The 25,416-nt window shown below is 47.3% G+C and overlaps 1 protein-coding gene across 3 annotated transcripts in view; it reads right to left on the reverse strand.

Annotated features, from left to right (window-relative positions):
• Positions 1–25,416, reverse strand: part of LOC121443344 (protein patched homolog 1-like) — a 58,712-nt gene that overhangs the window by 16,954 nt on the left and 16,342 nt on the right. For 2 of the 3 annotated variants that reach the window (XM_041645073.1, XM_041645075.1), the window contains exons 3-17: positions 22,522–22,711; positions 19,689–19,758; positions 19,490–19,581; positions 17,917–18,115; positions 17,497–17,618; positions 16,630–16,777; positions 15,543–15,674; positions 15,033–15,188; positions 14,121–14,219; positions 13,537–13,657; positions 11,769–11,881; positions 7,979–8,097; positions 6,838–7,240; positions 6,142–6,451; positions 991–1,133 (exon numbers count right to left, since the gene is read on the reverse strand). In XM_041645073.1, the coding sequence (XP_041501007.1) occupies positions 991–1,133; positions 6,142–6,451; positions 6,838–7,240; positions 7,979–8,097; positions 11,769–11,881; positions 13,537–13,657; positions 14,121–14,219; positions 15,033–15,188; positions 15,543–15,674; positions 16,630–16,777; positions 17,497–17,618; positions 17,917–18,115; positions 19,490–19,581; positions 19,689–19,758; positions 22,522–22,711 (2,417 nt within the window). Of the gene's footprint in view, positions 1–990; positions 1,134–6,141; positions 6,452–6,837; positions 7,241–7,978; positions 8,098–11,768; positions 11,882–13,536; positions 13,663–14,120; positions 14,220–15,032; positions 15,189–15,542; positions 15,675–16,629; positions 16,778–17,496; positions 17,619–17,916; positions 18,116–19,489; positions 19,582–19,688; positions 19,759–22,521; positions 22,712–25,416 lie in introns of all 3 variants that reach the window. The other variant, XM_041645074.1, reaches the window with a different exon arrangement.

Below are 25,416 nucleotides of genomic sequence, written 5' to 3' on the forward strand. Positions count from 1 at the left end.
AGAGACGTAGACGGCAGGGATCTGGATTCAATTAATCCACGGGATCGCTAACAACTGTAGGTCCTCAGACTGTCTCTGGAATTACATAGCACAGCTCCTGGCCTCCGTGCACGCGGCATGCTCTTCTTTCTCCCGGGAGAGGAAATGGTATCTTGGTGCCTGGCCCCACCACAGGCATCCCACAGACTCCCTGATCCCTAAGTCCAATTCAGTATGTCTCTGCTATCCTGTCAGGCAGGCTGGTCTGCCATACCCTTGTCAGACCCGACAGCCTGTTGCATGCCACTATAAAGCACCAAACCTCACACTCCACAATGACTGAACCATGTACTTTGTAAATCTGTCGCCTTTAGCGCCAGCAAAAGGGAGAAGATAGTATACAGGGCTGCCGAGATGATTAACACGACAGTTTCTGCCCAAAGACAGAGAAAGCAAACTACTACCCACAAAGAGTCCTAGAACTCACTCCAAATCCAGGGTGCAAATGTACCCCTGAACATGCCTGAGGAAACCAAATATGCTAGAGTCCAGGTGCTTCAGATACAGAATACTATCAAAGGGAAGAGCTTTCACTCCTGAGGGCTGAGCAAGGTGGGCAGTGTGCGTACCCGTCTGCTATGTTCAGACCACAGCAAGCTGCCTGTACTCACCATCTACTCTTGGGCCCAAGTGACTTCTCTGATCTCCTAAGCTGCCCACCCACCCAACCACAAATCCATTATTGTCCCCTGTCTGAATACACCATACTGATGAGCATTACAGGAAGAGTCACTGGGAAAAGCCTGCACTGTCAACACCATCATCGCTATGGCGTCCGTCCCCTCTCTTGACAAAAAGGGAAAGGGAAGCCTTCTGGCCGGCTTGGGGTCACACAGTTACCACCTCCTATCATTTCAGGTCCTCACGGAACAACCAGGGAATGCCACCCCGCCAGCCCAGTTTCCGCAGGTCAGCTGCCCAGAGGTTGTTCACAGTGGAACAGTGGGATACCTGACTGATGTCGATGGGCTTGTCTCGGCTGCCGGTCTGCACCAGGAGCTTGTAGGCGAGGACCCCATCGTCCGACCCATTTTTGTAATTGTTTGGCATGATCCTCCCAGTTTCCCAGTCACTGTCAAAGGCATCCTGAAGTCCTGTGAACAGCAAACGCGTACAACACATTAAAGCCTGGACCAAGAAAGAGGGCCTGGTTCTGAGGGATTACGCTGAGGACAGCAGGCAGGGCAGGGGCCCCATCTGCAGCTTTCTCTCAATTAAGAAAGGACTGCTGTGCTAACCAATCGCTGCTAGGGGGACAAGAAAACACATGGTTTACTCAAACTAAGGAGCGAAAGTCCAAGAGATGGATAGATGGCTCAGGGCCCTTGCTGTTCTTCTAGGGAATCCGAGTTCAGATCCCAGAACCCACTTTGGAGGGAATACAACTGCCTGAAACTCCAACGGCAATGCCTTTTATTGTGCATGTATGCGCACGCGCGCACACACACACACACACACACACACACACACACACAGAAAGGGGAAGTGGAATGGTAGCACAAGCCTTTAATTTAATCCCAGCACTTAGGAAGCATAGATGGCGGATCTTTGTGAGTTCAAGGCCAGCCTGGTCTACATAGTTGAGATCCAGGACAGCCAGAGCTACATAAAGTAACCCTGTTTTAAGAAAGGAAAGGAAAGGAAAGGAAAGGAAAGGAAAGGAAAGGAAAGGAAAGTCCCCCTTTTTTTTCCAGACAAGGTCTCACTGTGTATCCATCCTTGCCTGCCTTGGCCTATACCTCAACCTCACTATGTAGATGAGGCTGGCCTGGAACTAACAGAAATCCACCTGCCTCTGCCTCCCAAGTGCTGGCATGAAAGGTGCACACCACCATGGCTATAGCTCAACTCTTTTTTTTTTTCCTTTTAACTTCATGACTATTCCATCAAGCAGCAAGGGAGAAGAGAAAGACACACACTACATCCATTAACCATTTCATGCCACACAGGGAGCTACGTCAGGGGTTCCCCAACAGGACCAGAAGTTCTACCGAGAGCAGTAAAATCCCATTCAAGCTCCCAACCTCCAACTGCAGCTTGGCTGCCCCTGGAGCCTGGGCGAGCAAACACGGCTCTGACAATCTGATCCATCTGTTTGACTTGTGTAGCTAATACAAGCTGTGGGTTCTGCTGCCAGGTTGTGTAAAGATCACAGCCAACACCTATTCACTCTCCTCCTGTTCTCTTCCTCTCTGCCACCCTTCCATGGGGAGGGGTATGTGGGGGGAGAAGGAACACGGGGAAATACCTCAGGGCGAATTTGGATCTGTTTGAGAACAGGAAGCCACAGGCCAATACAAGGAGGCTCTATGAGAACAGATGACAAACCGCAAGCCCTGGGAGGGGAGGAAAAGAGCTTTCTGGGCTTGGGGGATGGGGAGCCCACCAGCTCACCACACACAGCTGGGCTTGGCCTCTGTAATCAAAACCATCATTACAGACCTGACACTTTGGCTACAGCTGTAAAGAGATAAGCGTGTTGGACTAGAAAACAGGGCCCTGGTGACCCAGCCTTAGGGTCTAAGCACTGCCTGGAGGGCTCTCTCCCCAACATCCCCACCAGCCCCCTCCCCAGTAGACCCCTAAGTCCCAGGTGCTCAGAAGAGCCCTGTCTGTGCCTGCTGTGTCAGATACATCTGCTTAGAGAGATGTGTTTTACTTCATTTCAGGACAGGACTAGGGGGACTTCAAAGACAAAACACAAATTAAACAACAAAAATATATGCTCTGTGAATGCTTAGCATGGTGAGGCGTTTGGAGTTGGGGAGTGGGAGGAAGTAGGGATGCCCATAAAACAAAAGCTCCCCTCCAACATTATTATGATGTGGGCATTGTCTCCAGGATGTAGGCTGGGTCACCCGTGGGCCTCGTACTTCAGGGGCAGGGGCAGGCAGACAGAGGGACCACCAGCGTGGAAATCTCCAGTCTCAGACAGACTTTTTCACAGTAAGGTTCGCACAGGCAGCAGTGAGCAGATGTTATTTTATGATCCAAAGTCCTTCCCCACCCCCATCCTGGAAAAAAAATAAACAGAGAGGGAGGACCAACCACTCCCCAACCCCCTATGAGGGGCCTGCTCTGTTTGCCAAGCTAGGAGAGAGGAGAGCTTTTATGACTCCAGACTTGCAGGGCTCAGTGCTCAAGGGCTACCAAGGGCTATCCAGGCATCCACCTTCCTTAGCATTCAGTTCTAGAGCTCATCTCCTGAGGAGCCAATTAGCATCACCATCCCCACCCTACAGATGAGAGGACTGAGGTCTGCAAAGGTTAAAGGGTTAGAGCTAAGCTTTGAGCCCAGGCAGCGCAGAGCCAGCATCCACACTGAGAGAAACCCACACTGAGAGCAGCGTGCTGTTCACACAGAGAGACTTCTGCACTATCTAGGGACCCTGCAGCCAAGGCAGAACACGTTATGGAAAGCCACGCTGAGAGCAGTGTGCTGTTCACACAGAGAGACTTCTGCACTATCTAGGGATCCTGCAGCCAAGGCAGAACACGTTTCCTGCAATGTTGGCCCCAATGCAGTCTACAGTTACTGACTTCACGAATAGTTGAGTTCTTTCACAACTAGTTCAGTATTTTTGACTAACCACTGAAAATCTCAACTACCATGAGCTGGACACCACACACGTGCCCCTTGGCTGACATTTACATTCCAAAAGTTTATAGCAGAACCTTGTATTTATTTCAGCTTCAGTTCTTACTAGAAACATTTGACAGTCTGGGCTACAGGAATTACCCAAACATACAAGCCCCTAGAAGTGAAAGGATCATCTACTTTGTCCACGTAACTCAGTGTGAATTAAAAACGCCACCTGCACATGGCGCACAGATTTCAACTCTAACTTCCTTCACCTCCTTATGTGGATGTTCACGGTTGTCCTATGGGCTGGGGATAGACCTCAAAGGGAGAGTGCTGCCCTGGGTTCTACGTCAGAACTGACTTTCAAAATGGCATGAGATAATCCCTAGATAAGCCATTAAATATTTTTCTAGGAGTGAAAATACAGAGTACCTATTGGAGTGTTGACCAAAGCCAGTGAGACGGTACAGCTGAATGGACTTCAACACGACATACAAGTCTCTGGAAGAAACGTCGCTGTGAGAATAACTGTTTCCTCCAAGGAAATATTCAGGGACCTGAGCAAACACTCAGCAGGTCTGAAAAACGCCTCAGCAGCCAAGAGCCCTCCTGTCTGTGAGCAGCGCTCTGGACCCTGAAGGACCCACTGAGGCATCACAGCTCCTGCAGGGCTGTGGGATTCTGACGTGTACCAGTCTGGCTGGGTGCTGCTTGCTTAGTAACCAAACTGTAGTTCAAGTTACAGATATCTATGCATATGAATGTTTTGGGTCTTAATAGAGTTGGTCTTTAATACTGTCTAAGAAGACACCCTTCCCAGCCCCAGCCTACCTCACCAAAGGGGAGTCCCTGGCTGAAGACACTGGAGAGCTCCTTCTGCAACATGCTCCTCTACCCAGCACAGCAGACCTCTTTGTCATTTGTGGCAAGTTATTTGCATGTCTTTGGTCAATGTGTACGTGGGGGGGGGGGTGTGAAAAGCAGAGACTCTGGCAACTGTTTGGCTCTTTGTTAATTCACTACTTAAAAAAAAAATAACGCATGGAGAACCGAGTGTAAGGAAATAAAACTTGGGGCGAATTCAAGTCAATCTCCAGGGCTTCCTGATGCTTTCTCCACCTTCCCCCAAAGTGGGACCTGGCACGTGTGTACGAGCAAATTCTAGTCACTGCTCAACACTGATTCCTGTTGGATCAAGCTGTTTATCACCTAGTGCAGACTTATAGGGGAAACTGGCTGCCTGATCTTTACATGCAAGAGTACTGACTTAAGACAAAAAGGGCACTTAAATATGTGTTTAAATAAGCCTAATTAAGTGGGAAATTAAGACAGCCACCGAGATAATCTAAGCCAACAAATGCTGGAGTTGCAATTATTTGGGTGCTCCAATAAAAGCACTTTTGCTTGGATTGTGTGGATAATGGTCCTGATTGTCTACTGCGCCCTGCCCATGTCAACATTAACAGATGTTCTGGGAACCAGTCAGCAGTTAAGAGCAAATTCAGTCCGCCTTACACTTCTCTCCAGCCTACTAACAGTACTTCCTAGAGATGCGCCTGAGAGGGTTAAAGGCGCTTGATCTGAGTTCGATCCCCAGGTCCCACATGGTGGGAAGAGGACAGCTGTCTTCTGACCTCAATATGCACACTATGGTGTATGTACACGGACATACTCACACACAATCTATAGGTAAAACGAAGGGAGGGAGGAGGAAGAAGAAGCAGGATTTGCCTCTCCATGAGACAGCAGGATGTGGGTAAGCATTTCTAAGTTCACCGCCAAATGAAAGGATGGTTGGTACGGAGCTCTTTGAAGACAGCAGTGTCAAAGGTCAGTGTGAAACACACAACCACTTCAGTGTCAGACGCTGACACAGGGAAGGCCTGGTAGGAGTGAGCGATCTTTACACTTTCCACTCTGATTCGCTAGGGACCCAAATTAAATAAGTACAAATAAAAGATGTCCAAAATATGCAATAGCTGCCCCAACCCACTGTTACAGTAGGCTGTAATTTAACAGACAGACAGCTCCGAAATCCCACCAAAGACTCCAGTTTCACTTGGTCACCAAAGTAGCCACCATCCAAAAGGAATAGGAGCAATAGACCTCCAGGCTCCCTGTTTTCTAATGTCTTTCTCCAGTGTGTGTTCACAAAAGTGTCAACAGAAGGGCTGTTACTCACATAGTTGTAAGTTGTTAAAGCCAGAGCTGGGAGACTGCCACTGAAGGGGGCTTTCTACAAAACAGGCTGGAGAGGCCCTCAGGAACTAAGAGCATTTGTTACTCTTGCAGAGGACCTGGGCTCGATTCCCAGAACCCACACCTCCAGTCCCAATGCCCTCTTCTGGCCTCAGGGACCAGATACACACATGATGCACACACATACATGCAACACACACACATGTAAGATAAAGCTGCTTCATTATGATGGAATACTTTCATACGGTGGACAGAAGGCAATCACTGTCTGGGAGCCTGGGGCACAGCAGGTGAACGGTGGCGGCCTGCCGTAAACCTACCTTGGAGCCAGTCTCTGAAGTAGTGCAGCCACATTTGGGGAAGTTGCTTGTTCTCCTCCAGCATGACATACTTCACATTGCTGAAACTCTTATGAAGGTCGTAAAGTAGGTGCTGGATGTTGGGGTAGTCTGCTTTCTGGGTGACTATGTACATGTTGTAGAAAGAAAAGTATTTGAACTGCGCAGCTATAAAGTCATATTCTCTGGTTTCCCGAGGGACAATGTCCGTGAGGTCCAGTCCATCTCTCACTCGGGTGGTCCCATAAAGGCTGACCCCCAGCAAGCCCAGGAAGAGGAGGATCACCACCACCTGCAACAGAGGGAAGGGCACTGGATGAGATCCAGAAACACATTCCTGATTCCTCCAATACCAGCACCAACTGCTTCCTTCACTCCACATAAACAGCCCAGTCTCCCAGAGGAGAAAACAAACCACACTAAATCACCTTTTTAAGTAATCTCACAAAAAATGAAAATATATATAAAGCAAGGGACACATTTATACTCATAGTACTATCTGTTTCACAGAGCCTCCCCATGTAGGAGTTGGCTCATTAGAGGGGCCCTGAGGTTTGCAATCTGATGCTGGCGGGCCTGTCCTGAGCGCACACGAACATGATGATGATGGATCCCAAAGGTGCCAACAGTTCACATATTTCTCTTCCAGGCAGGAAGCCACACACGGTGAAAGGTTACCTTGGCTTTGGGTTTCAAGAGGAAAGGAGCGTAGTGCTTCTCAGCAAACGAAGACAGCGTCCACTTGGTGCAGGGGGGCTCGAGGCAGTGAAGGCTGGAGTCTGAGAACTGGGAAAGCAGGTCCCGGGTGGAACTGGTGCTCTCTGGGCTCTGACAGCTGAGGGTGTCCTGGGTGACGGTGACAGGCTGCACGGAGATCTCGGATCGGGGCTCGGCGGTAGTGTAGTACACGTGAGTGTGAGGGTCGTACTCCGTGCGGAGCTGGACGGTGGACTGCATGGTGATGTGGGTCTCGTGAGCAAAGCTATGGCTGCTGTAGGGCGGTGGTGGGCTGTAACGGGTGTTGCTGTGAGGCTCGGTGTAGGCCTGTGGTTCAACCTGAATCACCCTGCTTACACAGGGGCTGAAAGAGAAGAAGGAAACACACCGTAGTGTGTGGTCATGAGGGAGAGAAGGGGCTTTCACGTCTGCTGAGCACCGATGCTGGCCACTGACACCACAATCTGTTTCTCTGAAAGCATCACCTGACTCCTTTGGACACAGATGTAATCCGGTCTAAAACAAAGGCATAGTTGACCCTGAAATAGCAGAACTCCAAAGATCTAAAAAAACTAAAAACAAAATCTATCACCCTGTGTTTCTTTTTTTTTTAATATTTATTTATTTATTATATATACAATATTCTGTCTGTGCATGTCTGCAGGCCAGAAGAGGGCATCAGACCTCTTTAGAGATGGTTGTGAGCCACCATGTGGTTGCCGGGAATTGAACTCAGGATCTTTGGAAGAGCAGGCAATGCTCTTAACCACTGAGCCATCTCTCCAGCCCCCAAGAATCACCCTGTGTTTCTACACAAGTGTTTTTCAGCATTCCTCTGCTCCACAGAGCTACCAAACAGTTCCAAACAAACAGGTTCACGATGGAAGAAAACACCACAACTGGCAGAATCTCTAAGGAGGTTTCTGGGCATAATCAGTTTGGGGAGGAGGAAAGTGTGACAGTTCACACGTGCTGAAGAGTCCTCTGTCTGCCCTTTCCTGTCCCCATCACACCAGCCCACACAGTTAGCTACATCCCCTTCAGACTCTAAACAGTCTTTCTAAGCCCAGTAGAGGCCCCAGGACCCTGAAAACATACATACCTGGTAAAACAGCAGAAAATATCCAATCTCCTGTCCTCTCGTCTATATAAATCCATGCTGAGAATTGCTGGGAAAATGAGCAGCACCATGGCAAAATTGAACACCACCACCACGGCAGCCTGGAGCAGAAATGCAATTGAAGTCATCAATACACCTCCCAGTTAGCACGGTGCTTCATAAGCAAGTGTGTACCATGTGCATGCAATGCTCACAAATGCCAGAAGAGGGAGTCAGATCCCTGGGGCTGGAGTTACAAGCAACTGTGAGCTGACACGTGGGTGCTGGGAGGAGAACTTGGGCCCTCTGAAGAGCAGACAGGGCTCTTAACCACTGAATCATCTCCCCAGGACCCCACACAAACACATTCTGGATATTAATCTCTCAACAACTTGCTGCTACCTAGAGAAGCAGAGCTACCAGACAGTGCATGGTCTCCCTCTTCTCTCCCCACCACTAAGACGCTGTGTATAACTGAAATGGAAGAAACCCAGAATTTATACAGGCTAGAATGAAACCATTACCGACTTACTAACCTAACCAGATCACATCTACAAAGCCAGGCAAAGAAAAGACTTGAGAAGTTTTACCTCAAAACAAAAAGAAGTATTTTCCTTCTAGAACGTTTCTAAGAGTTTCCACAACCCTGATTAATAATCTGTATATAAAGTAGATCAAGTCTAGCAACATGTCACCTTTAAAACATGAAATAAAATTTCACACATGTCCCCTGAGGTTTTTAATAGGCACGTTCCAAATAGCCTCGGGAGCAGCTTGTGGGAGCAACAGCCAAGGTCAAGGAGAGTTAAGCAGAAAGAAATTCCTGTGTGTGATTATAGTCTGTAGAATAAATAAGTATGGATTCAAAAGCCACTCTATAACCTAGAATAAACACAGGGTTAGGTTCTGCAGTACTTGGGCAAATCTCCTGCTGACCTAGTAAAAATTGCAAAATTGGGCTGTTATTAGGCAAAGTCCACAGGGTATCCAAATGCAGTCCTTGTTCTGAGAAGTGGACAAAAAGCAGAAAAAAGGAACTGGGAGGGGATGCTAAATAGCCAAGAAATAACCAGAAATTCATTTAAGAAGTAAAATCTCCTAGTACAGTTCTCAAAGGATAGTTTCTGAGACCGTCTCAAAACAGGAAGATGGGCTGGGGCGAGGAAAGGAAGCCTGGCCATCATTGGTACCAAGAATTAAAAACCAGGAGACACTTCACAAAGGGCTTTTTGAAGGGAGTGTAGGTTTATGCTCCAGGTGGAACAGCGAGCTGGAGGAGATGCCCTTCAATAAACAGCCAAGTCTTCTACATCACACCAACTCTTTCCTGAGTCGATTTTCAAAGGATCTTGTCAACAGAACAGGTTAACCAGGGCTTAAATGTGTTTCCTTATAAAGCAGCATGTATGTGTGACAAGCTCCTGTCACAGCTGTGACGGGAGACGCTATCTAGGATCTGCATCCCTTCTCTGTGAAGTCTAATCTGTGCTGGGTGCTGGAGAAGCCAAGAGAGCAAAGACAAACCTTGCCCTCAGAGCCACAAACCAATCGGATCCAAGGCTGAATGAGAGGTGCCATTTTAAAAGGCAGGTCCTCAGCAGCTCAGGCGGTGAGCGCTTGTGTGTTGGGGTGGACAGAGTGGCTGGTCCAAGAAGGCTTCCTGAGAAAGGTTTTGAAGATGAAGATGAGGTCCAGGAGGGACAAGAAAGAGACAAGGCAATAGAGGAACTCCTGACTCAAACCACTCAGTCCTGAGACAGGTGATGGGAGGTCAGGCTGTCCACAGGCACCCACTGTGTTCCTACAGTAACCAGGATGTAGCCAGTTGGCCACAGACAACCAATTACCTAGAAAGACGGGCTTCCCAGTCTTTCAGATTCAAATGGAGGTGTGATGCAAAGTCCTCATCTTAACTGGTTTGGATGCTCTTGCTGGGGCTGGTGACTCCTGAAAGGGCATACTCACACTAAGTGTGGACCACTGACCAATTAGATGCAGGGAATTCTGGGAAGACTAAGAATAGAGATTTTCCATGCCATCGGTCATGCCTTGGCTGAATCCTATTAGCCTTTTTAATTCCAGCCATGTTTACAGCTCAGGAGTAGAATGCAGAGATAAGTCCTAGGCATCTCTCAAGAGTGAGGGCAGAGACTCCTGAGCCACTAAGGCTCACAAGGGCACAGGGAGCAGGTGTAGCCACGGCAACACTCATCAAAAAAAAAGTCTGACAGGCAGCTATCTTTGCTCACTCAGATGAAAGCAGAGGGATGAGAGCCCACAGCAATGCCCCTTCTAACCTATTTTTTGACAATGTGTTACGTATTTAGAGGAAACCATTTTCTGCAAAGAAAACAAATGCCAACATCCCCCATGGGTGTCAAAAACTTAAAAGTAACTAGCAAGAATTTCTCAAGACAGAGTCATCTCCGCAAAAGAAGACAAAACCTTAGAAACAACAAAAAGAAATTGTAAGTAAGACAGAGAATCGATGGAAACAATCTTGGCTGTGGATTGAATCCAGCTACTTTGCTTGAAGATGCTGCCCCACCCCCGAAGCACCTGCAGTGGCCCTGCTGAGACACCTGTGGCAGGATCCTAACCTAAAACCTTTTACTGGCTTAAGAGTGGTTCACTGGTAGACTATTTCTTTGTGGGGTCCTGAATTAAAATCCCACTGCCACAGACAGAAGGGGTGGGGCATAGAGAGAATGCTCAGTGGGTAAGGGTAGCACTCTGAAAACCTGAGGACCCGATTTCAAAGTCTGCTGTGTAACAGTTTCCTCCAGAACTGAAACATTCTATCAAAGAGCTATCAAAGTCCCTGAAACTGAAAGTATCAGATCCACTAGGCCCCCTCCCTGCCCAAGCGAGCAGAGCCAAGCTGCAAAGAAGACCCTGAGATCAAATCAGCTGTGTGGAAGAGGCAGAGGTTTAGACTAGGAGTCATCTGTAAAGGACACAGCCAAACCTGCTGAGCTGCCTGCAGGCTGTGCAGTGGGCTTCAGGTTCCTAGCTTTGTGAGCTGTTACCCATGCTGGGGTGGGCTCTGGTGACGTAGCTGTCTGCTCCTGTAAGTAACCCCTCTCTGATACTCCTGCAAGTAGCAATCATTGGTTCACCAAGCTGGACTTTGGTGGTCTCTGTGCTCTGGTCTGTGTCACAGGTTCCCTGTGTGGTGTGAGTGGACACGCATGTGCTGCACTGCCCCAGGAAAAGCTTTTTCACACAACCAGTTCCCAGTATCCACATAAAAAGTTAAATACGGCTTCCACTTCCTGTAATCCCAGCATTGGGATGGAGCTTCCTGGTCATCCAGCCCAATGGCTGATAAGCTTTGGTTCGGTGAGACAGCAAAGGAGGAAGACACCTGATGTCCTGCTCTGGCACCTGTGTGTGAGCCTACACACCCATATGCTCACAGTCACATACGGGGGGGGGGGGGGGGGGAATGACACAAAATAATGAACATTTAAAGCAAACCTTTATCATTAGAAGGAGTAAGGGTCTTGCTCTTGTGGGGGGAGGGGGTTCACTGAGGAACAACACTACAATGAAGGCTGACCAGAAGACAAGCTATTTCTTTGAGGGAAGGAATGCTACTATTTTGGTCGGGGGGGGGGGGGAGGGGGGGACGAAGTTTCATAAGGAAAAAAATCCAAATGTCACAGTGGTTTATTATGGCACAGAACTCTCTGGGCCCCCTCTCTCTGGATACTCTTGGTGGCTACAGGTGACAGACGCACATACACAAAGAAACATAAAGTACTCATTTCGGCCCTGTAAAGGTGCTTACCTTGGGAGAACTTAGCGCACTGGATTTCCTAAAAGGCTTTTCTATCCTCAGGGAGAGACCACACCGTGGGGTGTCATTAGGGGAGGAGAGTTTGCCTTGAGGAACCACCAGTACTGAGAGGAGAGGAGAGCCAAGAGTGAGGGAAAGAAAAGGAGCGAGCGAGCGAGCTGCCGCAGAGCTGACGGAGCAGAGCTAGGCGGGCACAGCGAGGGAACAGGTGCAAGCGAGCTGACGTGGAGCAGAGCAGAGCGAGGCGGACAGCGAGGGGACAGGGAGTGGGAGAGAGAGCAAGAGCAGAAGGCTTCATACTGCAGACTCCAGAAGCAGCTCTATTCCAGAATCAGCCGCACACGATCGAGAGTAGACACAAGAAGAGCGTGTAGCAGATGCATGCCTGTGCCAACTGCTTCCTGAAACCAAGGCCATGCATTTCTTCCCTTATCTTTTCCATTACGAACCCTTGGTTATTTCCATTTCCTTGCAGCTCTGTCCAGTTTCAGATTCGACTTTACTTATGAACCCCTGTTACCTTTTTTCCCATAGACGTTTATAACGCCAGGCCTCTTCCTGGTATCTTTTTTTTTCTTCCTCGGGAGTTGGTGCTTGTGACTGACAGAGAACTTCTCTCAGTCTCGGATCTTAGACTAACTGTTAGGGAGGCCTTGCACCTCACCCCCCGCAGGGTCTCTACTGGTAGCGAGATGAAGCTCAAATACCCAGGGGACCATTTCTACTTAAGTGACAAATGTGTATTTAAAGAGTATAAATAGGGACACAATGTATCATCTGTCACCTTCTCTTCCCATGATCAGCACCTGGTGATGAGCAGAGCCCATGAAAGAGTACAAACTTGACAACAGTTTCACACAAGGACATCAAAGAGGCTTCCTCCAGGCAGCTGGCCACCTCATAAGTTTCCTTAAGACAGCCTAGTCTAAGAAGAAGAGAGACAAATGCTCCCTTCAGCCGAAGCTTCAAAACTTGAAATTAATTCAAGAAACTTCTACCATGTCATGAACTACCCAAAAACCTGCTGCTCTGGTTGCTTCAGACTTTCTATGAACTACGACTACTAGGTCTAGCCCAGGGAATAGACTCTTCAGGCTGACAGCCTGGGTATGGGAGGGCCTGGTTGGGAGGAGGCTGTCAGAGTAACGAGGCCTGCAACACAGGTTTTGCACACACAGTGAGCAGCAGGCAATCTAAGCTTGCTTAAGCAGCCGGAGAAGGGAACAAGGAACCACAGAGGACAGGACAGAAATGCAGAGGCCAACAAGGAAAAGGCGGCAGGACACAAGGATCCCCAAGAGATAACCCTTGCAGGACATAGCCAAGTGGCCAACATACTCTCATATAGTGTGACGGTCACTGCCTGCCAGCAACCCTAGCTGCATACTCCAGTGGAGTCTTTTACAGCCTTGAGGTGGGGCTGTTGAGGGAGGGGAGATATGAGGTGACTGGAAGGGGGTAGTCTAGAAAGAGGAGTCAGCCAAGGAGGACTTCGGGGAACATCCCTGGGCCTGCTGGCCTACACAGCACAACTCCACAAGTGAACAGCTCCTGGATGACAAGGTGTAAGAAAGCAAAGAGCCCCAGCACTTGACCTGCGAGGAGTACCAGGTCATGCCTTGAAGCACCTACCCAGCAGCACCATGGCCCAAATGCTGTTGGCATGCACTTGATCTGCAAAATCAGCGCTAGACTCAAGTGAAGCAGAGAGGAGACACTAACCAGACAAGCCACAGGGACCTGCCCACTGTAAACTCACCTGGAGGGAGAATGCTCGCAGTGCAGGAATAGGGATTAAGGCAGCCATGAAGAAGGCGGTGACGTTGCTGATGGAGGTGAGGGCCACGCTGGCTCCTGTGCGCTTCAGGCACTCCCCGGTCCTGTCCTGAGGAAGACAAACCACAGTACTGAGGGCTGCCTCTGAACTAGCTCCCCCCCTTAGAGGATGTGGTGGCGCTTTCTAGGATTGGCTGTTCTGGGTCTGAGGAACCTCCAGCACCAGGTTCTGCTGATGTCTCCTTCAACGTCATGTGTTCCTCACAGTTACCATCACCCGAATGGGAAAGTCGAAGACAATGATGACTTAATGCAAACCCGTAGCCAAAGAAAACCACAGAAACAACCTTGGGCTTTGAGAAGAGATGGCACAGGAGCATGTGGCACAATGCTAAGACCCCCACATTTCCATGGGCACCCTAAATGGGGCTCTTGGCGTTTCTCAGAGTGACGTGTCATTTGACTTGAGACTGACCAGACAGCAGAAAAACTACAGGACAAATGCCAAGGAAGAGAGTGGGCTCTGAGAGTCCCCCCCCAGACATCCTTCTTTCCTCCGACTGTTACCTCAAACGGGATCCTTTTATTTTGTCCTGTTTCACTGAAGGCGTGTGCCAAGAGGAAGACGTCGTCCACACCGACACCAAGAGCAAGAAATGGCAAAACCTACAGCAAACACAGGCAACCACAGCATTAGCCAGGGAAAACTTCACAGGGAAACATGGCTGCCAGTGCCCCACAGGTGCCAAAGGGGCGCTCAGGCCAGTTTGGTGGACAACATACTTATCCGGAAGTCTGCATCCCTAAAACCTTTCAGTTATGACTCAGAGATGTTCTCACAAGCTTCTTTCTAAGGTCTAGGTACAATAACTTAACCTAGAAGTAAAAATGAAAAGCCAGCTAACTCGTATCTAAAGCTGTGGTTCCTAGTGATCCCCAGTCCAGCATCAGTGCGAAAAACTGAAAATATAAGACAGTACCTCCATATAGACCGGGTCCAGCCATCTTTGTGTTCTCAGTGTGATTCTAATGCTTACTGGAGTTTAAGAACCAGTAAATTATATACGCTATTCTAAGTGAATGTCTCTACCTACCAAGAGCATCTCTGAACTAAAAAAAAAAGTACGAATGTGTATCTGTGTTATATGCACATGGTGTGTGTGCGTGCGTGCGTGCGCCACACAGCCCACTGTACAAAGGTCAGAAGACAATTCTGTAGCCTGTTCTCTCTTTCCACCTCTTATATGGGCTCTAGAGATGGAACTCAGATGGCCAAATTTGCATAGTAGGCACCTTTACCTACTGAACCATTTTTAGCCCACAGAACGGACTGGCCCAGTGGGAACCAGCCCTCCTGAGATAAATGGCATCCTCATGGAAAAGGCTTTGCAGATTCTTTAGGTGAGATAGACACACAGGGGGCCGGCACGCTGGGCAAAGTGTTGGTCAGAGGGCAGCGATGAACGGTCCCTGCAGTACCTGAGTTGTTGCAGCGTTAAAGGAAATCCCGATCAAGGAGCAGAGGCCCAATCCTGCAGCCACTGACAGTGCAACCAACAGGACGCCAGCCAGCCCCACGGCACCCTGGGACTTGGAGCAGTCCCAGCGCAGCATGGTTAAACAGGCATAGGCAAGCTGCAAGCAGAACAACAGGGGAGGGGGGCGGAGGGGAATGGAGAGAGAAGGTGGGGGAAAGACACAAAACAAGAGCCAAACATTAGAATGTGTAGGGATTCTAATGTTTTCCCCCTCCCATTGCCCCACATCCAAAGGTAGAACCTATTAACTCCAACAAATAAATCTTACACTACAAACATCACACAACAAGGCTGAGCTGTCCCTGTCTTGGGTGTCCTTGGGGGTGTACTTGTACGTTAGGGGCAGCAGCTAAAAAGCAGGTGCCGTCACAGAAAAGTAAAGAGCTAAAATTCCAAAACAAACAAGCTCAAACCAAGTTGACCACCCCACCCTGGGGGAGCCCAGAATTACCATCAGTAGGTAGCCACTGGCCACACGGATGACACTGACGTCAGAGAAGGATTTTAGGATGTCGTCCAGCGTAGTGGTGGTGAAGGAAAGCACCTTCTGCGTGGAGTTTGGGGCAACGCTTTGATGAACCACCTGAGGTCACAAAACAAGGGGCTAAATTCCCGAAAGGAACTAAAGCATCAACATGCTTCACCAGCACAGACCTTGGGGGAACACCACCGTGCACCCTATACTGTTTGCTGATACTTCACAAGGTCCCATGTGACCTTAAGTGGTCAGAGGAGGAGGGAAGAGGAACCTCCCTCTACAGTGGGTTACAGGGATCAAGGGAGAGCAGAGACCAGAAAGACACCCAAAGTGTGTTACTTTGTAACTCTAAGACACCTAAAATGTGTTACTTTGTAACTCTAAAAAACCCAAAGTGTGTTACTTTGTAACTCTAAGGTTCTCTCACCCTCCATAGCCAGAGACTGCTCCTTCTTAATCCAAAACGACTCATTCTTATAAATCCCACCTCCCCCACTTCATTTGCTGGCCACTTTCAAAAGGTCACAGGCAGCTCCATAGAGGTCACTGCTTGGGAAACAAAGGCCAGTCTCCTGTCACATGACCTGACCAAGGGGCCTGCAGCTGTGAATAGATTCTGTCTTGCTAATGTTTTCCAGACACCTTTTCTTGCTCACCCAGTTTTTTTTTTTTTTTTTCCCACATTGCTATGCCTGGACTCTGGAGTTCACAACAGTTACTAGGCATGTTTTAGGACATCCCTGCTAAGAAAGAGTGTCTCTTCAGACACTACTCCTAAGTCTTAACACAGCTGGATAAAGAAAAGCTTGTATCTCATGCAGTACTCAGAATTAAAATGTCTTGAAAATTAATCAGAGGGAGGTGGTGTAACCCCAACAATCAGGAGACTGAGGCAGGAGGGTAAGGTTTGAGACTGCCTGGGCTGCACAATATTGTGGATACTGGCTGACTCAATAACAAAGAAAACCCCACTAAACCTAAGGGGAAACAATGTTTCCAATGAGGAGATGAAGACTGGACTAAGTTACAAGCTGTCCCTGACATCAAGGCAGGGGCTCACCTCCACGTAAGTCCTCTGCCATGCCTCCAGGATGGCTGCCGCCCTATCCTCGTTCCAGTTGATATGAGAGACATACTCGTAACCTCTGAAGTGCTCGTACATTTGCTTGGGGGTCATTAACTGGAACATGGTTTGCAGGGCGTGAGCGCTGTGTCAGGGTAAATGGACAGAAGGCAGGTCAGCACCGCCAGCAAGCAGTGTGTGCGACGTGAGGTCCCGCGTGACCGCCCCCAACTCTCCCCCAGACTTCATCCGTCCTCTGTGCGCACATGTTTCCATTCAAACAAGACCAGGATGGTTATTGTATTTAATAGATTGATGTACCATATTAAAGGTGTAACCTTACAAACCTTTTACAGATAGACCCCAAAATTAAATTAATAGGCAATTTCCTTTCTCAGTTCCTATTCCATGAAACAGGAAGGAGAGGGGAGTAGATAGCTTGACCAGATACACTGGGTTCAGCCACGCACTCTCTCTGTGCAGAAATCCCAGAGACAGTGTCCCAAGGGAGAAACCTCAGACGGAACACCTGACACTTGACTGACTGGAGTCCCCGGCTGCACAAAGGCTAACTCTCATATGGGCTGTAGTTCCTGGGCTTTGACTCTTGAAGCTCCCACCACTCAATCCCACACTATGAATGGATTTTCTTGCCCCACGAGTCTACATAAAGGCCAGACGTTTCAAAACCGTGAAACAAACGACTACAGCTCCAGTGGAAACCACAAATCCATTCTAGAAAACTTTGCAAACGGGCCTGATGTGCTCATGCTCCCCCAGATTCACTGACCCTGGACAGCTAGCTAGGACTAACATGAGGCCAATAATAAATACGGGATGGTGTGGGGTACGGTGTTGGATTACCTGACCAGTTTTCCAGTGGCGTTCTTGACTGTGCCACCCACAATCAACTCCTCCTGCCAATGCATATACTTCCTGGATAAACCTTGACATCCACCATTCAAAACAAGGGCCACATCAAGAGGCTGTAATGAAAAGACAGCCACATAATTACGGGAATTAGTAGGCAGGTCACATGCCTCGTTAAAATCCAGTGCGTTAAGGGCTTGTTTGTTTCAGAGAAAACATTAATAACGAGACTAATGAGGGTTATGCTAAATCTTACAGCAAAACTTAGCTCTGTAAACAACTTTAGTGCCATACACCAAATTAAAAAAGAACAAAACTCATGGCAAATGAAATCTTTAAGATGAAAGTAATAGAGGAAGAGAATGAAATAGAAAAGGCTTTTCCCCCCCACACACACACTCTCTGGAAACTCACTTTGGTTGAATTTTTGTTGGGGGCTGTGGCGGGGCAATCTGGGTCAGCCGGGTTGAGGCAGGGCCGGTCCATGTACCCATGGCCAACTTCGGCTTTATTCAGCATTTCCTCCCAGCTGTCCACTTGGTAGTTTATTTTCTTTAACTCTTCTAGGAATTCCAAGGGGTCAAAGTTTGTCCACCGCAAAGGGGGCTTACCTCTGCGAAAGAAATTAAGAGGTGAGGCCATGGAAAACCAACCGGCTTCAGACAGGCAGGAGGGCACTGTGGCTCCATCTGTGCAAAACAGGCTGTGCAAAGCAAAATTCTGGGACTTGGGTAAAAAGGGAAAATATATTGTTCCTCCCCAATAAAGCTATTTATGAACAAGTCAGGAAAAGAATTCATGACTAAAGAGGACAAGCAGGGAGCTTGCAAATTAACACAGATATCAGAGACTTTTAATCACCTAACGTTGTATTTAATATGTTTAAAAAGTTAGCCAATGAGGAGTGGACGTGGGTACTTCTAAGCAGGACACCAAGATCCAAAATTAAAAACCAAACGAGGGAATCACAATACAACATCAGTGCCTCCTAGTTTTAAAAGAGGCTTTCTAAATGTCACCAATCAAGTATCTGACCTGTAACCGTCAACAATTCATTCTTATGTGCCCTCTCTGGCAGGCTGGCAGTGGGGTGGGCAAGCCCCCCATGGGCTCCTGCCATCACCACCATCACAGCCACTTCCCCCACACTCACTTTGGAAACTGCACTGGTGACAGACCAGAAAGGCTTTTGGCTGCCTGCTATGTGGTTCAAACCGCACTGTAGCTGCTTAACCAGGCTGAAGTCATTATTCAGACTCTCCCAACCAGAAAACACAAAACCCCTTATTTCCCATCTAAAACTGTACACTGAAGGTCAGGGGATGGCCACTGCAAATTGCTTTTGCAGATATGTGCCGGCCAGGACGGAAACAATAACCCAAGCACTAACTCTTGCGTAATTAGCTGAAAAATGTCTACACTGAGTAACCATCAGTCTTTAAATGATGTGGTGTGTGTGACTCCCAACTGCCGGGGCTATGAAGCATCCCTTGTCATGGCCTTAACAGAGGGCGTATATCCCCCTTAAACATCATTACTGCAATCCCAAGAAGGGTTAATATATGACTTTGCTGGAAGATCTTGAATCTTATAGCTTCAAGTATTTCTTTGTGAAATGTACCCAGCAATAAATTCTCTTCTTAAAGGTTTGAGTGCTGGTCTGCGTAACCGCAAGCATTTTATAAAGAGTTTTTAAAAAATTGCACGGGCTGCTCAGTAATTTGCATTTTATTTGCATATAAATAGGTTGGTAAAAGTGAATGAAATTTAATGATGCCTACAGAACTGTTTTTGAAAAAAGAAAAAAAAAACATTCTGCTGAAGTCCCCTCTCCCCCCCCACCCCCAACCATTCACTCAAAAAAAAAAATGCGCTTGGAATTTCAATGTTTTTATTCCTCGTCCAAAACTGAAACAGAATAAACAATGATAAAGCACACCGGAAACTGTGACAGAGCCAAGCAATTCGACCCTGAGGCCACACTTACAGGAGGTACGCTGTCCCCGACTGCAACTTCGCCCCTTCCCAGAAGCAGTCCAGAGGTGTGATGATCAAGCAAGGGTAAAGGTATTCTATTATCTGTCAAAGCAAAAACAAGGAGTGCATTAGGCTAACACTCGATGCTGGGGTTGTTTCCAGAAACTGTGAACGGTTTTTCCCTCTTTGCAAACAAGGAAAGCATGTACCTGATCCATGTAACCTGTCTCCGTGATAAGTTCCCCTGATTTGTAGCACAAATGTTCCAACTTCCACTGCCTATTGGGATGAAAAGCAGAGAAAAGTAAAACAGAACACTTCTTACTGCAACGAAACGAGCTAAGAACTGGAGCAACAGGACTTATCAAAAGGCTGTAATTTCGATCACGTTGAAGCATCTGTCAAAACCAGCAGCGCTTTTGCCAAGCAGAAAGCTGGCAAGCTCGTTTTAATGAATAGATAACACTGGATCGTAATTAACATGTGGGGTGTTTATGTAAATGAACGCTACCCAAGTACTTGAAAAGTCTTGTTTCCTTAAGTGTTCTACCAATAATCTTGTTTACACCATTAATCTGCTTTTCCACATACATTAAACAACCTGCAGCGATCCAGTGACATTATCACAAATTCAAAATAAGTGGAGCTTGAGATAGTGTAGCAAGTGTTGGGATATCGTCAGGTGGGAAATCATTGCTGGCTTTTATTTATCTTTTTTTTTTTAAACCAGCAGATGTTATTTGTAGGTCAAGTCTGAAACATTCCTCCTCTTAAGCACAAATGTTAAAAGCAACCTCTGCCAGGTAGACTGCATGCATTCCCAGTCTGGTAGACATGACCTTAAACCCACAACTTTTTAATGTGTTTAGGGAAATAAGTGTTAATCAAAAATAAAAGGATATTTGGAAAGAGAAGAGATGGGAAACCAAAGGAATGAAAATAAAAACTAACACACACATACCCCAAACTGCTCTATTTTATTGGTCTTCTTAGGAGGCCTGTCTTCACCCTTGGTGCCCTCTTCCCTATGCTTCTTTCTAGAATTTTCCCATCTTTCGCTCAGTGCCCTTTAGAGAGTCTACCTTCTTGCTAGTAAGTTTTCTTTGCCTAATGCTGGTGAAAATGGTTCTTCATGTGGAGTCCTGGCTGTTATCCCATACCTGGGGTATGTAAGGTGGGCACTGCCCATGCCTGGCTTTGTCTATGCCAACCTGTGATTGTATTTCTCGTCCATTCACCATCTCTCCTTCCTTCCTCTTACTTATCTACCTGCTGATCATGTAGGTCTCTCTTTCTCTCCACACACTCATACACTCGCTCTCTCTCTCTCTCTCTCTCTCTCTCTCATACACATACACACACACACACACACACACACACACACACACCTCATTAACTCTGTGTAGTGCCAGCATAGACTATCCAACATTACAAGTAGGTTTTCAATGCCATCTGATGAGCCAGTTCTCTGTGTTTGCTTGAGGAAGACACTGTTGATCATTCACTGGGTGTGGATCCAGAAGAAGGGGTTTGAAACCTGGACTCATCATTTAATAACCTTAGGATCTTGGACAAATGCTCCATTTGATCTCATTTTAAGTTTTTTTTTTTTCATCTAAAATACACATACATCGACTATGCAAGGGTTCGTCTTAGCGTCTTTTGAGAAGGATGTCACCTCACAGTGGGGAACCTTTAATCATGTCCTCAAGCATGTGACTGGCACATGCCTCAGAGTGGGTCTTAACATATGATGTATGTGGGGTCACCCGGGGCATGCCAAGAGTTTATAGGGCCTTTGACTGCAACTCCTGCCATCTAGGCCAGGCAGCTACCTTCTCCACAGTGCACACCAGTGGTGGGAGGACAGCAGGTTGCTAAGATCTGTCCACACCTTCCAAAGCTCACCTGACCTCCCCTGCTCCACCAGGGGCCATGCATGTGGTTCCTACCCTGAAGGGACTGACTGGATAGACAAGTCACTATAGATAAAGGGGGAAACAGATGTTGATTCTGTTCCAAAACTCCCTTAAAAGGTGTATGTATAAATCTACCTCACTCAGACATCCCAGAGAATTCCCAGGGAAACTCAACACCCACCCCTCCATTTGCTCTGAAACTAATGTCACCTGTACATGCAAAGTAAGACTTCCTCCCCCTCCTCCTCCCTCCCTCTGCCCTTTACACTGCTGGCTGAGATTACACTATCCAAAGAAAGGTTCAGTAATGGAGATGGTTTACCAAGTGAACAAAGTATTCAATTTGGGGAAAAAAATATCTTAAGCAGTGGGATAAAGATCAGCGTGTAACTCCTACAAGAGAACCACATCCATCTGTGAACCATGCCAAGATACTTAGTCGAAATACATTGCAGAAGAGATGGCTCAGAGGTAAAGCGCACTTGCTGCTCTTGCAGGTGACCAGGTTTGATTCCCAGCACCTATATGGCAGCGCACACTCTCTAACTCCAGTTTCAGACTGCACACCTGCACACATGAGGTACACTGACACACATGCAGGCAAACAAGCAGATGATATGGCTGACCACATACCTAATCTCAAACATTCACATCTGGAAAGCTCTAGAATCTGAACTTTTGGACAAAAGCATCATGCCACAAATAGAAAATTCCATACAATGAAACTCCATTTTTTTGCACAAAAATAAGTACTAAAATATTATATAAGGTATATTAGAACATAAATCAGTTCTGTCTTCAGTCTTGGATCTTGCCCCCAAATAAATCCTATTATTTACATGGAAATATTCCAAAATAAATTTATTTTAAATGTTTGAGATACTTCTGGGTTCCAAGCACTTTGGATAAGGAAGATTCAATGTGTAGTATTTTGCTAACAACCTCTAAAAACAAACCAACAGGGGGAAGTGATCAATGGTAGCACTGTATAACATCTATGAAACCCTGGGTTCTAAAGTTATCAGAAAACTGTTGAAATCAACTTAATAATCCAAAGGCGAAGTTATTTCCGGAAGCAAGAGGCCTGCCTGCTGGCCGGTGCACACAGCACAGCTGGCCTTACCTGTTATACATGTAGACATGCACACGGCTGGCCTGCAGAGCCGAGTCCAGGTGCTGAAGGAGAGCCTCCGTGGTCAGGACGTTAGCGCCTTCTTCTTTTGGAGTTTGTATCATGAGTTGAGGATTAAACATAGCCTCTTCTCCTATCTTCTGCCGGGTATAATTTAATTCTCGACTCACTCGTCCACCAACTGACAAACATGGATAGGTATCGATCAGAACAGAACTCACCTCAAAACCATTCCCTAAAAGACAGGTTCAGTAACCGGGAACAAACTGGAGATGAAACTCGAGTGAACGGCAAGGTTGGCTTTAGGAATGACAAGTCTAATAAAAAATAATACTCTCTAAGCCCAATGCTTGTCAAATACCCAAATCTACTGGATGCATTCTGACCAGACACCACAGGTCTAAGAGAGGAAGGGATGGAGAAACACAATATACCTTTCTTTTTTCTGTGGACCAGAACAAAACACCTTTGGTCTCTTTTACTTATATCTACAATATGCCTACAGAACATTTTGTGATAAATGACACAATTTACACTCTTCTAAGCAATCTAGTAAAGGTAACAAGGGAAAGTTTCTCCTCCATGGAAAAGTCACAAGGAAGGCAGCCCGTGGGTGCTCAGAACACAACCCGTGGGCAGAGAGACTGTGATTCCAGTCAGAAGGGCCAGGGGAACTCCACAGCAGGGGAACATCAGGATCACCTGGTCAGCATCCAAAAAACACAGGCCTCAGGTTCTCAGTCCTCTGGGAAGGTGTAACCTGTCTGGAAGATCCCAGGTGCTGCTGGGCCTTCCACTGAGGCCAAGGAGGAACTCTATCCAGCACCGACTGACTCTTCCACAAGTTTGGCTAAAGCTAGGCATACTGGCACGCAGGCTCAATGATTTTTAAACCACTGACTCTGGATCTCCTTTCTGTGTACTCTGAACACTAAGAGTAAACCACACTCTGCTGAGAGGCATCTTGGGAAGACAGAGGATCTGCTTCCATGTGCGCACACACACACAAGGCAAAGAAAGCTGGTCTGAATAGTTCCCAAAGTCACCGATAAGCTCTGAGTTTCTGAGACACAGACCTCTGGCCATCGCTCGGAAAGCTCGGAAAGAACTTGGTGATTGTCACTTTCCCACGAGGAGGAATCCTTTTTCTTCAAGTTTAGTATTCAAGGACATAAACATTTGGTTTGGGAAAGTAAGTAAGTACTGAGAACAGTGGGGTGTTTGGTTCTCTTGGCGTATTTTATAAACAGTGGGGGAGGCTAGAAAGCAAACAATGGCCTCATTAGGAAAACGAGCGCAGACTCTTGAGCTGGCAGGACCCGATGCATGGGCCCAGAAGCCACCAAGGCCACCATGGAGCTCAGAGATGAGGCTAAAGGAGCGTATGGCTGTGGGAAGAGGGCAGCGAAGGGTTCATAAAAGGTATTCAAAGTGTGCAGATAGCTTGGGGAATGCCAGAGGGGGATGGCTGAGGCCTTTACCAAAGTCGTTATAGAAAAGCAGGACTAGGGGGTGTGGCTCGGGGCCTGCCTGGCATCTACAAGGTACTGAGTTCCAGCCTCAGCACTAGGGAAACTCGGAAGCAAGCCCTCTCGTCCTAACCAAAGACAGTCTCTTGTTCACTGTGGGCAGGCTTTCAGGCACCTAGCCAACTGAATTTGACATCTGCCTGTGTGGAAACACCGGAGCACCCCTGAAAAGCTGCAAGGCAACCCCACATCTGCACAACCTCTTCATTTCTCTTAGTGTTCTCACGTCTCATACCCCAAACCTGGACTCCCCTTGCCTCCTTGTGACCAGACCCTGCTGAGGACACTGTGCTCCCTTGTGTTTTAAAACTAAAACTCGGGTGACTTCAAATCAAAAGGACAACAATAATAATATTGATACTAATAATATATTTTTTTAAAGCTAAAATAAAAGCAAGCCACAAAGCCGAGCCCCTTTCTCCCCCAACACACAACTGCTTTTACAGCAGAGCTCTCTATGCGAATCAAGACCGTTTGACGAGACATGGGCCTTGGCCCACACATCTCCATTTACAGCCCTCGACACAAGCGCTCACAAAGATAAGAAATCCACTGCCCAGCACACGACACACTGCTAAGGACATCGCTGTGCACTTTCAAGCTAAACTCTCTGCATAGGGGGTTTCAGAAAGGATATTCTTCCAGGTGGTGCTAGTCACGCCTTTAATCCCAGCACTTGGGAGGCAGAAGCAGGAGGATCTCTGTGCGTTTGGGGCCAGCCTGGCCTACAAAGCGAGGTCCAGGACAGTCAGGGATACATAGAGGAACCCTGTCTCGGAGAAAAATTATTAAAAGCAAGCAAACAAACAGAAAGGAAAGTCTCAAAATAGAACAATGTAATTCATTGGCCCTGTTACCATCCTATAGTGTATGTTAAAATAAATGCATTTTAAGCAACTGAATATCCATTCTATCTTTGGGGTTGCATGTTTTTGTTTTCTTTGCTCTAGGGATTAATACTCATTATCTTTTCAAAAAGATTTAATAGTCCCAATCATTTATATTTGTGTGTGTGTATGGGAGTATAAGCTATGCACTTGAGTGTTGTACCCACAGAGGCAAGAAGATGACATTAGATTTCCCTAGAGCTGGAGTTACAGGTGGGTACGAGTTACCCAATGTGGATGCGGGTTACCAAGTTCAGGTCATCTGCAAAAACAGTACGCTCTCTTAACTGCTTAACTCATAACCGTCAGTTATGAATCTTACCTATGTGACAATCAGCACCAGCCAACGCAAGATCACAACCATCAGTGATAAAGTAGGCCATGCAAGCAGCAGAGTTGAAACTTTGCAAGAATGCACGCTGCGTCCTGATGATAACTAAAAGGCTTACCTGTGCCTCTGATGCAGTGAC

This window comes from Microtus oregoni, unplaced genomic scaffold (assembly GCF_018167655.1).
Source record: "Microtus oregoni isolate MIOR12 unplaced genomic scaffold, Mior012 000105F_ref0000443, whole genome shotgun sequence".
NCBI classification, from domain to species: domain Eukaryota; kingdom Metazoa; phylum Chordata; class Mammalia; order Rodentia; family Cricetidae; genus Microtus; species Microtus oregoni.